At 37.8% G+C, this 18002-nt stretch overlaps 1 protein-coding gene across 1 annotated transcript; it reads right to left on the bottom strand.

The window, feature by feature from the left end:
• Nucleotides 1–1060: 1060 nt before the first annotated feature.
• rbm24b (RNA binding motif protein 24b) lies at nt 1061–16619 on the bottom strand. Its single transcript, XM_057835472.1, has 5 exons — nt 16441–16619; nt 16110–16280; nt 13782–13905; nt 13364–13418; nt 1061–3063 (listed from the first exon to the last, which is right to left on the bottom strand). Exons 2-5 carry the CDS (start codon nt 16275–16277, stop codon nt 2694–2696), a joined length of 717 nt encoding a protein of 238 aa, XP_057691455.1. The 5' UTR covers nt 16278–16280; nt 16441–16619; the 3' UTR covers nt 1061–2693.
• Nucleotides 16620–18002: the final 1383 nt, after the last annotated feature.

The following is an 18002-nucleotide window of genomic DNA, read 5'->3' as shown; positions in this document are numbered from 1 at the left end:
ATAAAAATTAGGAGATGGAGGTTGTGATTATTGTTTTTGTTAACTTTTATTTTGCAAATAATTGAAAAAATACCATTTTGGATGAAAATCAGTTTTAGTTTTTATATATGTCATCGAAATTACTGCTAAAACAGTTTTCTTTGCATTTTAGTAGTTTAAGAGGGTTGACACCCCCCCCCCCCCCAAAAAAAAAAAAAAGAAAAGAAAATTTCTGGCTCCGTGGCGACCTTCACGTCGGGGAGTTCCGGCAAGAAATTCTAGCCACTTTCACCCCTGCTCATTACTTTATTATTCTTTTCACTGGATACTTTTTTACTTGTACTTACTTGTACTTGAGCACATTTTTTGGATGACTACCTCTACTTTTACTTGAGAAATATTATTTTGGAGTAACGCTACTCTTACTTGAGTACAATATTTGGCTACTCTACCCACCTCTGCAAATTTCCTTCCTGCCATACTCGTTATTTCATTAATATCCATTATTACATGCATCTGTGCTCAAGTCTATTAGTGTGTATATGTGTGGTATAATTGACATCACAAAATGGCTGCCCACATACAGTAAGTTGCGATTTCTTTTGCACATTATTTTCTCTATTAAGAGCAATTCGCAATTTACATATTTGAATACTTCAATACTTTTATATCAATGTTATTTATACTAGGTCTTGTCATGTGCTTTAAATGACAGCTGTGTTCAAAGCCATATTTGAGTTACAGTACATGTTTTTTTTAAATACGTATTAGGGAAAAAGTCTTCTTTGTTGAAAATATATAGGTCACTTTCTTAGTCAACAACATATTAAGTAATGCAAACCCTGTTAGTATGGAAACATACTGTACATATCACTTCAAGTGGAGCTCAAGCGTAAAACAATCTGTCATAAAGGTCATAAGAGTGTGCCAAAAAGTCAAATTCTTCACAAGCCTTCGGATGGCATCAATGTGACTATAAGTCACACACTGGGCACAATCTTTATTGCACGTTTATATTTATACAAAACAAAACTTTAAGGTCAGCAAAATCACACATTTTTTAGGGAAAAATTTCCTTTTATTTAATATAAAACATTCCTGCTAAATTTCCTTATAATAACGTATAGGAAAATGCAAGGCAAAAATACCATTGCACTTCACATTCCAAATCAGTTCATGATTTTATATATGTATAGGGTGTCCCCCAAAATAAATACTTTCTTTAGCAGTTGAATCAATGATGGAGGCTACACTAAACTTTGAAAGCAGGTTATTCATTCTCAAATGCTACTGGAAGTATGAAAATGCAGTTCAAGTGTGAACATGTTACAAATTATCAGCTGCAACAGGACGTATACATTTTTGGGGGGACATCCTTCATAAAGAAATGAAAACAGGCAACATTTAAGAACGTACTTGACAAACTTGACAGAAATTATTGCTACCGTTCCAATTATTTGTTCTATTAAAATTGTAGCACTTTATTAAACGGTGCTGTAACACATCCACAGCGTACTCTTGAACATTGTAGTGGACCTAACTATACACCAAACACACAAAAAAAGTTTATTGTAAGCCTCCATAATAAATACATAAATAGCATAATTTAAAAAGGCACATAAGGAAACAAAACGGAAGATTCACTTTTTTTTTTTTTTTTTTTGCTGAGCTTGCTTGAGATGTGCAGTTCAGTGAGGGAGGGGAGTGCTTTTTCTAGCTTCAGACCCTCCTTTTTGTTTCATTTGAAAATACATGTACACAACTCAATTTTAAATAGCCCTTTCCTAAAATTTTGGATCGCACGTCAAAAGATATTTTTGCACAACTTATCTAACAGGGTGCTGAACAGCAAAATGTAAAGTTTTTGAGCCATGATCGACTGATGCATTTCCAGTTTCAATTAGAAATGGTATTTAAATTGTCCTCTGCATCACGCTGGTTACATTTTGACATGAGACCAAAATGACATGTAACAAACGACGCAATTTCAATGCATGAAACGGGATGTTCTCATTTGTACGAGGCCATTGAGCTGTTTCGCTATCATTTGATTACATCGGGTCCCATTAAAAGTCACAGAAAAGCATAGAAGTGCACATCTGAGGAAAATGTCATTGCTAGATACTTGTAAATTTTGGCAATCAGCTCTGTTAGGGAAGCGAAAGTTGTGGGAAAGTACAGAAAAGAGTTTAATATGTCCATTTAAATGCTTTAGAGATGGTGAACTTTAGCTCACTTCTAAAGTTTATAGTCTGAGGTTCATCCTGAATTTTAGGCCAAAGGCTTTTTGTGAGTAGTGTACATATTTAAGGGGAAAGTAGAGGGAAGTGATTGCATAGATTTTGCTATAACAAATACTATAAATGAACCATGAGTGACTTACATTTATGCACATCTTTTGGTATATAAAGTATTAGGGAAGACACCTGATTAGAAGACATAAATGCACTTGGGAACACTTACAAAATATATACAATACACAAAATTGAGTAATGAGGTCAAGTTAGTCAGCTTTTAACATTCATTCTTTTTGCTTATGTATAAATATTAAATAATGGAGAAAAAAAATACTGATCCAATTTGAATAAAATACAGTATTCGTTTGCACGTCCTGGGATTTTTCTTCACTTTTCAAGTTAAAAGCTTGTGCGGACAACCATCATTGTACAGAGGTGATGACCTCTCAACTGATTCTAAACTACATGATTTCCTTTTCACTGAATGCGATCCGTCTGCAGCTGCTGAGGCTGATACTGGCTGAAGGCGGCTGCGGCGGCCGCGGCACCCGGTGTGGCAGCGGTGGCGAGCGGCTGCTGGACCGTGTAGCCGTAACCGGCTGTTGTCATGTAGCCGGCTGGGGCCGGGGAGGCCGCGTAGGGATACTGCTCATAGGCGGCCGCAGCTGCTGCTGCGGCGGTGGCAGCTGCCGCCGAGTACTGCGCATAAGCAGCACCAGTGTAGTCGAGGTATGGCGAGGTGGCAGCGGCTGCGGCAGCTGTTGCCGTGGCACTTGAGGGTTGTACATGAGGGATCACCATACTAGGCTGGACAAAGGCCTGAGGGTAGACATAGTGAGCGGGGATCCTGTAGGACACAAACACACGCTGGTGTCAAAGGTGAGCTGCAGCGAGTAATCCAGCAGGCGCCACCAATACGTCAATCCAGTCCTCAGAACACAGCAAATCCATTCATTAACAGCTGGGGGAGAAAAAACCCTACCTAGATAAGTTAAGAAAGCAGCAAAAATCACAAGCGCAATAAGAGCACCTGAAACCTAAATGGCAACCCAGCGCCTCGCCCCACTGAGAACCGTCGTGACAAAATGCGAGCTGATCGCACAACACCACCTCAAGAAAGGAAGTGGACAGAGTTGTGTCCACAGTCACGCCAACAGCACACGTACAGGCATGCCCACACATGTTAGGTCCTTAAACAAAAAAAAAAAAAAAAATGCCCAAAGAACTGCAAACAAGTCCACTTCACTATGGTAACTATGCAAAATGTAAGGGCAAGGCTGGCTTTAGTGGAGTTGAACAATTTTTTCACATTACACGCTAGCATTTTAACATGACTTTTATTAGATCAAATGTACTGTTAGGGTTGAACATTTTGGGTCTTTAAAATAGGTTCGGGAACCTCTGGGTACCTGCAGACGTATAATTTGCAATACAAGGCTACCTATAATGATTATCTCACAATACAGTGATACAAAAATTATCGAACAATCTGCGAAATAAATAGGAAAAACAAGCAATTTCTAAATGCAAAAAATAATGTTTACAATGGTTTGAAAAAGTATCTGAACTGTGGGAATTTCTCAAATTTCTGCATAAAATCACCATCAAATGTGATCTGTTCTTTGTCAAAATCACAGTGATGAAAAAACAGTGTCTGCTTTAACTAAAACCACCCAAACATTTATAGGTTTTCATATTTTAATGAGAATAGCATGCAAACAATGACAAAAGGAGGAAAAATAAATAATTAAACCCTCTGCCTTAGGAGACTTGAAACCAATTTTTACCAAATATTCTAAGTCAGGTGTGTGCCCAATCACTGATGAGAGGTTTAAAGCTGCCCTGCCCACTATAAAGCACACACTAGGTAAGATGTGTCTTGATGAGAAGCATTGTCTGATGTGCATCATGGCTCGGTCAAAAGAACTGTCCGGAGACCTGCGATCAAGGATTGTTGATTTGTATAAAGCTGGGAAAGGATAAGTATTGTTGATTTGTATAAAGCTGGGAAAGGATACAAAACCATCTCTAAAAGTCTGGATGTTCATCAATCAAAATGGTGAGTTTGGCACTGTTGCTTCTCTCCCAAGGAGTGGCCACCGACCAAAGATGATGCCAAGAGTTCAGCGCAGAATACTCAGAGAGGTAAAAAAGAACCCTGGAGTGTCTGCTAAAGACTTACAGAAATCACTGGCACACACATCAACAACTAGTATATGTAAAACTATGGCCAAGAACGGTGTTCATGAGAGGATTCCACGAAGGAAGCCACTGCTGTCTTAAAAAACATTGCTGCCCGTTTAATCTTCGCAAAAAGGCACTTGGACACTGCACAGAAGTTATTGCAAAAGATTACATGGACTGATGAAACCAAAGTTGAATTCTTTGGGAGTAACACACAATGTTATGTGTTGAGGAAAAATGAAACAGCTCACAAACATCAACACCTCATCCCCAGCGTGAAGCACGGTGGAGGGAGCATCATGATTTTGGGCTGTTTTGCTTCCTCAGGCCCTGGACAACTTGCAATCATTAATGGAAGAATGAATTCAGAAGTTTATCAGGTTGTTTTGCAGGAAAACCTGAGGCCGTCTGTCAGACAGTTGAAGCTAAAAAGAGGATGGATGCTGTAACAAGACAATGATCGAAAACACAGAAGTAAATCAACTTCAAAATGGTTTCAGAAGAACGAAATACACGTTCTGGAGTGGCCAAGACAAAGTCCAGACTTGAACCCCATTGAGATGCCGTGGCATGACCTAAAGACAGCGATTCATACCAGACATCCTAGGACTCTGACTGAAGTACAGCAGTTTTGTAAAGAATGGGCCAAGATTAGTCTTGATCGATAAGGCAGACTGATGTGCAGCAACAGGAAGCATCTGGTTGAAGTTATTGCTGCCAAAGGGTGGGGGGGTGGGGGGCACAAAATATTGAATGTGATGGTTCACCTACTTATTTTCCCCAGTTCTGTCAGTCTGCATACCATCCTCAATAAAAAAAAATGAAAACCTAGAAATGTTTGGGTGATATTAGTTAAAGCACACACTATTTTTTGATCTGTGTGATTTTTACAAAGATCAGATCACATTTGATGGTGATTTTATGCAGAAATGTAAGAAATTCCAAAAGGTTCAGATACTTTTTTGTACCACTGTATTGTTTGCACTGTCTCTGACAATCTGTCAGAAATTACAAGAATATCTCAGTGCAACATTTTTGTAAGTAAATAGAGTAACACAATTTTATTTCAACATTCTAGCAAACAGGTATCTTTCTTAATTCATTGCCTGCCATTGATAATGATATAAATCCAGTTCATTTAAACTCAGACAACTCTGACAGCTCATGTTTGGCTGCCAATGACAGTCGTAGACGACCAGTTCATTTTGACTGTGAGGGGGCGAATGAACATTCGTTTAGTCATAATGAATTAGACGTCTAGTGCCATCAATCACAGCCAATGAGTTAACATAGACACTATTCTACTAGAAAATTTTGGCCTAGTGAAGAAATGTTGGAAGCAAGTTAAATCTTTTTGAAATGATGTATCGATTCTTGGCGGGAGCAAATTGATAACCTATTAGAATGATTTTTTAAAATTTTTTATTAACCACTGTGTGTGCAGCATCCATGTTGCTACAGGTGATCGAGTGGTGAATTTCAGACATGAAATATGCAATGAATCCAGGCCTTTTTGATTAACAAGAGATTAGTTTAATAGGGGGCTTCTTAAAAAGCACTCAACCAGTATTCGTACATTCAACAAATCACCCACCATTTTTGAGTTTCATGATAATATGGGACAACGTGCGTCCCTTCAAAGCTCAATACGGGCGGGATGCCTACTATTGTTTCTGAAAGTGGGACAATTCAGCTTTTCAAGGGACAGTTGGCAACCCTTACTCAAACTTGGGTGCAAAACTGATCAGGACAACCCAAGTCAAAAGTAGAGGAGTTCCAAAGAATCGATTATTACATGCATCACAATTCGAGACATGACGATTCGATGACGATTCATTAAGGCTCAAAAATGATTTTCCCTCATAACTTTATGACAGCCGCTCAAAGCGGAATGAAATTCAAGACACGTCTGCCGCCCGGACACCTTTAACGGATGCACGCAGATCGTTATAATGAATGCTGCCTGTAACTGAGTGACAGATTTACTCTTTTTCAAAAGACTGGAAAATAAATGTGTGTAGTAGACAGGCAGGCACAGAAGAATCGCACGTTATTTTTTAGATCAAGAGGTGAAGAGAGATAGTTCGTTGGTCCTCGTCTTTCAGATGTCTAGCTGTAGTTTCAAGTCATGTCAATTGAAAAATGTCCTGAGTGTGTTGCCAAGACTCGTGTGCGTCTATAAGAGAGGAGTACATGAACCCTTTTGTACTGTTTAGCCTTTATTGTTGTTGTTTTGAGGTGTTAATCGTTAGCGCTGAGCGCTAAGCTAATTAGCTAACTTGTGATTTCATATGCAGAACGTGTAAAACCATGATTAAGTACAGCGGTAACGCTACAAACACGCAAAATACCGTATTGGCCCGAATATAAGACGACCCCCTCTTTTTCAAGACTCAAGTTTGAAAAAAAGACTTTTTGAACACCAAATTAATTTTCATACAGAAAATAATTACAGTGCATCTGAAACAAATGATTATAACAATATATTTGAGAGAAAAAGCATGTTATTTTGCCTAATTCAAATCTTAATATCTGAACACTTAAATATGTAAAAGTGCAATCACATTCGTAAATGAATGGCTTCTGGTTTTTGAAATGTAAATAAACCAATCTATTGTGATAAAACAACAAAATTGCAATAACTGCATTAACCATCAAAGTGAAGTCTAACTGTAACTGTAGTCTTGAAACAAATCTGAATAAGGAAAAACATTGCAATAAAATAATGCAAACTGGTTAAACTTGAGAGTAGCTGAGATCTGTCATGACAGAACAACGCTTCAATGATATCCAGCGCCATTTAGTGTCGTGAATGGGTATAACGTCTACACTAGAATATAAGACGACCCCCTCTTTTTCATTCTTATTTCAATGCAAAAAACACCGTCTTATATTCGGGCAAATACGGTAGTACAGAAATCTGTGAAAACAAAGTATATTGGTTAAAAGGCTTATTTCTAAAGACACTTTGTTTCCAGAAAATGTGGAATTCATTCCACCTGTGTTAATTCTACTGTATTGTTGAGTGAAATAAGTACTCCCTTTAAAATGGTTAATGTTTTTGCACTTTCTTGTAATAATAAATAAATAAGCAGCCTCAGGGCAGCTTTTTGTTGTATGGGCATGTTTCCATCGTTCCTGAAACTTGTCTACTTTAATTATTAGTAATGTACAATGCATCGATAATCGTGATCATCGTCAATACCGTGATCATCGTCAATACAGTGATCATCGTTCAAGAATCAAATCGTAGCAACCTGAATCGTAATCGAATCGAATCGTGGGGTACCTAAGATGGCACACACCTAAACAGTAAAGAGTGATTCCTCTTCAAATGCAAAAGTTATTTTCCAGATTATTTTCATAAACCTTTAACTCATTGGCTGCCATTGACGGCGTCCATTCTATTTTAACTCTGAGGACTGACAATGAATGATCACCTGTAACACTCTTTCTAAACAACTGAAATGCTTTACAACTGCTTAAGCACATTTTAAAAGTATTGCAACATAGACGAAAAATTTCAAACATATAATGCAAAGAAAATGTAATGATAGTCGAATAAGAAGTAAATAAAGATCAAAATAAAGTAAGCTTTAAAATACCTGACAAACAATGGGATCAAAACTTATTAAAATGGCTGTTATTGTCGTTCAGCACAACCAAAAAATGCACAATAGAGCATAACCACTGTAAGTGAACCAGGATATAGCGGCAGACTGCAGTATATGTAAATCCAAGTCCTAAAAAAACAAAACAAATTGTAACTCTTTCCATTGAATATGTGTCATGTACATCATAGGGGTGTGCTGGATGAATCGCTATATCCCCCAGCCCTTCTTTTTTGATTGATGATGAACAGAAGAGACACAGTGTTTTATGGCACAATAGTTTCTCCACCCGTTAGTGAAATGTCAAAAAATTAGACGATGTATCACATGGAATATACCACCATGTATTTGATCGATTTAAAGCGCTAAACGTTGGTGCCTATACTCATATCAAAACTTTTTTGTGTGCATTCAAATTATGTGGTTCCACTGTCCTCAACTGACACCAGGTGGGGACAAAAACAGTCGATTTTGCAGTACTTTTAGACACTCTCAGGAAATTTATTGAGGGCAGGTGTGAAAGGGTTATATCTGTCCCTCTTTTGGACTACAAGAGCCCCCACACAGACAAACATACGCATGCCAACTTGATTGACAAGGGAGGCTGGAGGCAAGGCTATTTTTGCCCCCTTGTCATGTCAAAAGGACGTACTGATCTCTTTCAGTAACACATGGCAGGGTACTCGGCAACTGAAACGACTCGTCTGCACCGCTCGGCTGTCTCTGACCTCCCTCTACATTTCATCGCGGGTGGTACTTTCTATCAGATTGGCAAATGGTCTCACTTTTCTTCGTATCCATATAAAATGCCAAAAATATACACACTTTAAAAATAGCTAGTCATTCAAATGGAATTACATTGGCTCGGATTTATTTCTATGACTCAAGGACTGGGATACAAGAAATATCCTACTCGAAACAACACGTCAATGAAAAAAAAAAAAAAAAAAAAAAAACCTGAATTGCATATAATGTAGCGTTAGGGGTTTGTCATATCGAATTGCTACATGCTATGTGTGCTAATAACAAACCAGTTCACTCAAAGGATTTTAAGTGCACTTTATTGTTAAAAAAATACAATCTCACTATATTATTTTGTGATTGTAATTTCATTTGTACGTGGCGGAAAACACAGACAAGGCTGATCTTGCACCTCTTTAAAATAAACTGCTGTGTTTTAAGCCAAAAGAACTGTTGTGTTTGATAGAACAATGTGTCTATATGCTGCCATAACAGTTTCATGGCGCATTAAGCCCCCAAACTATTTTTAATTTGTCCGTTTTACCCTGGAGACCACCGTTTACAGACACCACGCAACCTATTCGAAATGTCTATCATTTTTAGCTTGCAATCACTATTTGATGTCTAGTATTTAGTTAAAAAAGAAAAACAGACTTTATGAAATTATTCACTCGCATATTTTTAACTTTTAAACAAATTACATGTTTAATTGCTCAATTTTTTTTGTTACTGTAGCATTTCCCCCAATATTTTAGATGATAAATAATCGATTCGAACAAAGAAAAATTGAAAAAAAAAAAAAAAAATGTTTAAAAGGGTAAATATTTGAAAAAGTAAATCTCGACCACTCCTTGATGTCTGCGATTTCTGCATTACGACCTTTGATATATTACAGTGTTTCACCCATAAAATCCCCCAAAAGTCCGCCTGTGGCCATTCACAGTTGTGTCTGGACACTCGGTGAGACATGTTATACAGACTTTTTGGATCGAAACAAGGTAAGTACGCGATAACATCTCGTTAAAATCATGGTGTCTTTAATTATGTACTCTCATGCTCTCACCTTGAATTACCGGAAAGCCACAAAAAGACATTCATTGCAGTCGAACGCTAGTGCGAGAATTATGGACACAGCAAGCTAACTGACTAGCGTGCTGTCCATTACGTTTTCGACCCTTGTTGCCGTTTGGATTGCTTATTATGGGATGATTTAGATGTATTCGATACATGAAATGCTTAAATCATAAAGCCTAAGTCCTAGGCTTCAGGCTAAATTCAATAAATAGTGTTATGTACTCACATTTATATGTTCCCTTTATGCATATTGAGCCTTTTAGTCTCAGTATCTCACATTCATGTTCTTTAATTATAATTGAAAAATATTTTAAAAGCCCACGGCAAAAATTTAAATATTATGGTATTGGAATTTAACCCCTTAAATTCCCCTGGAAATGTTCTTCTTTGCACATTAAAATCCAGCCAAACCAAAATCTGCATGCAGTAAAGTTATCATTAACTATACAGCTAACTCCCCATTTAGCCATGTTTATTTACAAATAAAACAGGGCTACATTAAATTTACATTTACTCACACACCAATTTCTTTTGTTATTATACATCCACCCACATCTCAGTGCAAGCATATTGATTATCAAAGACTTGAGTAGACAACGGGGGATTATCTTGACGTGTTTGTTATTTATTATGTACCATGATGGGTGTCCAAAACCTTCTTTAAAATGAGAACTCAAACAAAATTACAAAGGTCTCAAAAACGTTTATTTTTCCACTCACCTGATTTGACCTACTTTTAAGGTGTCAAACAAATGCCCTTCTGTTCAAAAAGTTTCTTCCCCCAGAAAATCGAGATTTTAAGCTTTCCAATGTTGCATCACACATGCAACTAGGACAATTTTGAAATTTGGCCAAATTAGGGGTCTCAGAGCAGAACTTTAAGTCATCTGAGTGTTTTCCGTCATGCACTGAATAAAATAAATTGAACTGATATCAATTTTCAGCTATCCATCATTTGTTTTCTTGTCATAGTATTACTGTGATTTTAATAATCATGTATTATTGCTAAATTAAATCATATGTACTGAGATTTAATCTATGATTGCCTATGAGAATGAATTCAGACATAAGGTGAAGTCTGGTAATGTTTCGGCATTTACCTGGGTCATGCTCTCGTCTGAAATTTATTGTATCATGAACTGGTCAAATGTCTCGAACTTTCTCAGTTCAAAATGTCTGAAAGCAGCAGGTTATGTTCCATGTCAGAGCGCAGAGGCTGATGATGTAGCCATCACATGACTATACTACATTTTCAAAATTTTCTTCACTTTAAGATGAAATAACTGCAAATTATGAGCAGTAAATAAAAATCTTATTAACTTTTGAGCAAACTAGATCCAACAACTGTCCGCTGATCTTAGGGATTAGAAAATACAGTGTGGGTTTCTGTGGCTGAGCAAAGGCAATTTGAGTGTTTGTAGTATGTTTTCTTCATATTATTAGTAGGGCTGTCAAAATTATCGCGTTAACGAGCGGTAATTAATTTTTAAAATTAATCCCATTAAAATATTTGACGCAATTAACGCACAAATGCCCCGCTCAAACAGATTAAAATGACAGCACAGTGAAAGGTGTACTTGTTGTGTTTTTCAGAGTTTTGCCGCCCTCTGCTGGCGCTTGGGTGCGACTGATTTTATAGGCTTCAGCACCCATGAGCATTGTGTAAGTAATTATTGACATCAACAATGGCGGGCTAGTTTATTTTTTGATTGAAAATTTTACAAATTTTATTAAAACGAAAACATGAAGAGGGGTTTTAACATAAAATTTCTATAACTTGTACTAAAATTTATCTTTTAAGAACTACAAGTCTTTCTATCAATGGATCGCTTTAACAGAATGTTAATAATGGTAATGCCATCTTGTTGATTTATTGTTATAATAAAGAAATACAGTTCCTATGTACTGTATGTTGAATGTATATATCCATCTTGTGTCTTATCTTTTCATTCTAACAATAATTTACAGAAAAATATGGCATATTTTATAGATGGTTTGAATTGCGATTAATTGCGATTGATTACGATTAATTTTTAAGCTGTAACTCGATTAAAATTTTTAATCGTTTGACACCCCTAATTATTAGTAATATAGTTAAATAAATGTATTTAAGTATATGTCGTTGTTCAGTGTGGTCCCATACAATTGAATGGGTCAAATCGGTACAGTGAATTTACTTTAGTCCTTCGGTGGAATCTTAAAAAAACGTAAACAGGCATGATGTCATTGCCGAGTCGCACACATTGCACGTGAAAGCGGTCGAGCCGGGTAGATTGCCGGTCACATCACCCGCTAATGTTGCGGTATATTATGTCTGAAAGTGGCTATAGTTACATACTTTTCAACTTTCCCCCCCTTCTCTATAAATGACTCGGCACTTTAAAACTCAAATTTGGCCCTTGACGTTGACCTTGTTTTAAAAGCGCGGCTTTTAAACAGAGGCCTGCCCTTGCTTGGGTGCATACTTCACAGTTGTTCCAGTGGAGAGCTATATAAAGGTGCTTTGTAAGTCACCAAGGCACATGGATAATCTGCAGCATGGGACCAAAAGGCTTCCACCTGTTGTCCACAGCTGAGCGCCCTTGCCTGCACCATGCATTATTAACAGCGACGCTCCTATTTTCCATCCGAATTTGAGAGGCCGCGGAGATCATTGTAGCGGACAGCTGCTGCCTGTGAGGCGCGTTTGGATCTCGTGTCTACAGCCCGCAACATTTGTCCGTTGATATATAGAAGTCTTTAGTCTGTCGGTATTGTACGTGTTCAATGGACCTCAAAGCAATGGGTTAATTGAAAAGAAACAAAACTCCTGCATGCAGACCAAGTGTTTGTTTTGTTGCAGGGAATCCAATTGAGAGCGCTTATCAGAATCTGTTTGGTCCATTCACAACAAAACATGATTGTCGTGAGGTTACCTAAAAACTGAAGGGAGGGACAATAAACAGCAAGCTACTGCACAAAGAATTAAATAGTCAACACTCCATTGCAGAGTTACACCTTCCTAGCAAATGTCACTCAAACCGTGAACAAAAATGAACTCCCAAGCCCCAAATAGTTGTAGAAATGAGCACACAAGTTAAGCTGAACACCACATCATACTGAAAACAAGGCACACACCAATCTATGTGCTAGGAAAACCAACAACAAAAATCAAAAATAAAAGGACACCCATGCATCTAGTCACCATTTCATCTCGTTTGTGTATGTTTACAGGTAACACTTTAGCGCTCTGCCCAATAGTGGACTCAGCTATTCCTCAAACCATCATCTGCTATTTTAACCGTTACCGAGCCTGTCAGATCAGAGAGAGACACAGACAACATGAAGTCAATCTGGCAGTTGGCTAAAGAAGAGGAGGGGGAGAAAAGCAGGGTAAGGGGGTGCACATGTTCAATTCTGTCATAGTCAACACCATGAGGAGCGCTCACTGTCACTCATGTCCTCGTTCAGTAGGGTTGAAACAAGTGAGAGGGACAATTAAAATGTCATGAAAAAGTGACTGTCCTGTTGCTCTTTGGGACAGATCGTGCAACATACCCATAAGGCCTTTGGATGAATGCTGGGTGGATCTGAGGCATGCCAAATGCAAAGCCTAGAAAAGACAAAATAAAAAATAAGAACATTCTGAAGTTGCACAACGAGCAATACTGCCAAACGCAACAGAGAACCGCACATGTCCGCGCATTGTTCATTTTTGTTTTCGTACGTTTGCTTGTTTTGTATCTTTATACTGAAATTGTGACATGTCAGACTCATGGAAGGTTTAGCAATGAGTAACTAAAAGGCTGCTGGTGGCAGCGATAGAGTTAATCCAATCAAACTGGGAGAGTTGGCAGTGATCATTCATTGCCGGCCCTCCCAGTTCAAATGGATTTGAATTTGAAATGGCAGCCAATGAATTAATGGGGATCTAAAAAACATAAACCATCCGCACTGAGCAATGAGCAGCCCTCACCTGGCTGTATAACCCTGGGCTTAGCTCCCAGGTAGGCCAGGTTTACATTGGCCTTCCTGCCATCTATAATGGGGTTGGGGTCCTTGCAGGCACGGTCAGCAGATGCCCGGTCTGCCATAGTCACCTTGAGAAAAAAAAAAAACATAATGACACTTGAAAGGAGAGACATTTGTTTTTCCTGACAAGATTTTCCTTGTATTCAGTGGTGGGAAGTAAGGTATAAATAGTTAGTGTAAATTACTTATAATATGTATTTTTCCTAATGTTTTGAAAACATACACTGCTGGCCAAATATATTGTCACCCCCGCAATTCTGTCAGATAATTTCAGATAATTAATTAATCAATTTCTCCCAGAAAATGGTTGCAATTACAAATGCTTTGGTAGTTTTAGCTCATTTTGCTTGCAATGAAAAAACACAAAATGAAAAAAAAAAATTAAATCATTATCATTTTACACAAAACTCAAAAAATGGGCCGGATAAAAGTATTGGCACCCTCAGCCTAATACTCGGTAGAACAACGTTTAGACCTTCGGCCAACTGCTCCAGGTCTCTGAGATTTGAAGGGTACCTTCCCCTAACCGAACTAGTTTGGATGTTAGTCGAGGTTCTTTATCCACCAGCCGCACAATCTTTTGTTGAAATCTCTCATCAATTTTTCTTTTCCGTCCGCATTTAGGGAGGTTAGCCACAGTGCCATGGGCTTTACACTTATTGATGACACTGTGCACGGTAGACACAGGAATATTCAGGTCTTTGGAGATGGGCTTGTACCCTTGAGATTGCCCATGCTTTCTCACAATTTTGCTTCTCAAGTCCTCAGACAGTTCTTTGGTCTTCCTTCTTATCTCCATGCTCAATTTGGAACACACAAGCACACAGAACAGAGGTGGCATCAACTTTAATCCATTTTAACTGGCTGCAAGCGTGATTTAGTTATTGCCAGCACCTATTGTGTGCCACAGGTAAGTAACGGGTGCTGTTAATTACACAAATTAGAGAAGCATCTCATAATTTTTTAAATGGGTACCAATACTTTTTCCGGCCCATTTTTGAAGTTTTGTGTAAAATGTAAATGATTTAATTATTTTCCCATTTTCTTTTGTGTTTTTTCATCGCAAGCAAAATAAATGAAGATATTACTACCAAAGTATTTGTCATTGCAATCATTTTCTGGGAGAGATTGAGCATTATCTGACAGAATTCCAGGGGTGCCAATACTTTTGGCCAGCTGTGTACTTGTATTTGTTACTTTTTTAACCTGTGCAGAGGACGACGTGAAAAAAGATTGATAGTGTTTTGCTCAAGACCACACTTATCTGAGACAAAGACTGGGATGAAGACTTATGGGAGTTAGGACCCAGATAATATAAGACTAACACCAAATCAAACTCAAACTCATCATCAAACTCAATTTTAAAAACATCAACAATTTATATAGTAAAGATGAAAAAAAGATTTGTTTTTTGCAGTCAAGACAAGACTAAGAATTTTGGGAGTCAAGACAGGACAAGACAAGACTCAAAATGTAACAGGTCTTGAGCATTACAACAAAAGGAAAAAAAACAAAAAAACAATCGTGTTGTCAATGTCGATTACCAACGATGATGCAACAGATTATTCCATATGAACAACATTAGTTTAAGAATGAAAATCGATTTCTCGAGCTACAAGAATGTGTTGGATTTTCATCATTATCTAATTTTGCTGACGGTTCACAACATTAGCAAAACTATGAGAGGTTTTGATGCTTGAAAAGCCTTTTATTCTTCTTCTTAGTAAGTGCATTTAAGTTAGAGAAAAAATTATGTTGAGATGTTTATTTAGTGATCATAATGGAGTCATGCATATGTGGCTCAGGAAGAAATGATATTAATTAAAATTGTTGATATTAAAAAAACTTTAAATTCATGCTGTAAATGACATTTTTTTGTCAAGTTTTTGTTATTTGGCAGGTATCATGCCAGTAAATTATATTTACTCATTATTTTAATAGTGAAATTAGACAAATTGCTCATTTTGGAATAGTCTCATTTTTTCAACACCTGTAAAAATAATAAATAAAAACAATCAATCAAACAAAATTTTTTCACTGTAATTAATAAACTGCCTGTGTTTTTTTCCCCCCATAAGAAGTTAAATCAGTACTTCTGATTGTGTTGGATTGATTGTTTACACAAGTACCTGTACTTAAGTAGTGTGACAACTTTTGCCACCTCTGCGCTCATTAACTTGACACATGCCAAATATTAGCAGCAAGACAACCAGCAGCACGTGTTCTCGTTACAAAACGCCAATTTTTGTTTGTTATAGTAGTGAACACTTACAAATCCATAACCTCTGGACTTTCCCGTCTGCCGGTCTGTGATGACCACAGCCTCCTCGATGTCTCCGAACACCTCGAAGTACTTCCTGAGACTTGAGTCGGTGGTGTGGTAAGGAAGACCTCCCACGAAGATCTTGGTGAAGGTGGTGTCTTTCTGGGCCGAATGCATATTCTGTGGAGTTAATTGATTTAGAAGTTTAAAAATTTTAAATGGGCACTTTGACCTTAGAGAAACGTCCAAGTGTAGGGAGAGTGTCAAATGTGCGGCGTGTGGCAGAGACAGGACAAGTCATTCCACTGGTAGCTAGCGAGGAGGAGGAGTAGATGGACACCTGTTAGTTTATTGCCTATATCTCAGGGTGCATGACACGGACGCCAAACTCCACCCAAAGTGGCGACCATCACGCTAGAACCTGTTCACAGTTGGCCAAAATGGAAAAATGGTCTAAATCTAAGAGAGTGAAATGTAAAAATGCTGCTTATTACATTGTGGGATTTTGTAGAGTTGACGTGAGGTGGTGCTTGTGCGTAGCGTGCCCCCTGCTGGCTGGAGGTGGTCAAGCCGCGTAAATGTCTCTAAGTAGAAGCAAAACGTGTTTGTCTGTTTGTTTATTTGGTTGGTGGATGGGGGCGGGATGTATGACGTAGCCGTATATTTTGTACGTTCTCTACTTTCATCTCTTGCTAGTAAAGACGACAGACAGGTCGTCATACCTGTAAGGTTAAACTAAATTACAGGAGTTGAGAGAAGCATGTTGGTCAAAATTTTAAGGCAAACATGTCCATGTAAGTAATCTTAATGTTAATTTTAGCAACATTTTAGGAATGCATAAATACTTGGTTCATTTTCTTAGTTTAAGCCAGTGCTTCTCAATTATTTGCCGTTATGTTATGTTATGTTTAGGCAGACGTAAAAGTTCCGCGCCACCCCCCCAACTCTCTGCCGCCACTGTAAATATACTGTACTATCATTTGTATATAAAATTCTTATTATTATAAGTACATCTCTGCAAAACACTGTGTTCCTTTTATTATTAAAGAAAAAAGTAATATAGATCAACTTAAAATAAAGTGTAAAAAAAAAAAAAATTTTTTTTTTTTGCCCTTTTAATACTGAAAAATAAAATTTAATAAAATCAATACATAACAATAAATTCAAATGTATTAGGAACATTAACTCACAAGGACAATATGCCAAACAATTAGACCGAAAATCAAAAATGAATCAACCAAAAACGACATTGTCATTGGACAGAGGGACAGTTTTTATTTTTGCTGCAGGCAGCATCACCTCCTTTGCTATGGTGTGGGGTTATTTTGCACTGAGCAACTTGGTATGCCACCTTATATGATTCTGACAGTGCTCGCTGGTTACTGATATAACACTGACAAAGCGGGAGGATTGTTGGCAATATTCGGTACGTTTTCGCTGAAAAAATTAGTTCCTGCTGTCCGCTGCGAACATTTTTAGACACAGTAAACAGATGAGTCTTTCCTCGTTTCCCACTGTACTAAAAGTCAAAGCCAAATGTGACGTACGCTTCGTCATATTTTCTTGTCTTAGATTTTCATATCTCCAGTGCTCTTTGCTGTGTGCTCGTTTGGTTAAAAAATATTGCGCGCACGCTGAAAATGAGAGTGTCACTGCAGTGGGTGGCAATTACACTTTTTTCTAGTACGGCAAAAAAGTATGTTCCCCAAGGTCACATGCGCTACCCCCAGCACCGCTCTGCACCCCCCTGCGGGGGCCCGCCCCACTATTTGAGAAGTACTGGTTTAAGCAAAAGTAATGAAAAATCAGCAGCAAATCTGCTATCAGTTTGATAGATTAAAACTGTTGGTTCTTTTAGAATTTTGACCTGTGTTTTTGTTTTTCTTCCATTCCTGATTTGTC

This window comes from Corythoichthys intestinalis, chromosome 4 (assembly GCF_030265065.1).
Source record: "Corythoichthys intestinalis isolate RoL2023-P3 chromosome 4, ASM3026506v1, whole genome shotgun sequence".
Taxonomy (NCBI): Eukaryota; Metazoa; Chordata; class Actinopteri; order Syngnathiformes; family Syngnathidae; genus Corythoichthys; species Corythoichthys intestinalis.
This window is presented reverse-complemented; position numbering and strand designations above follow the sequence as displayed.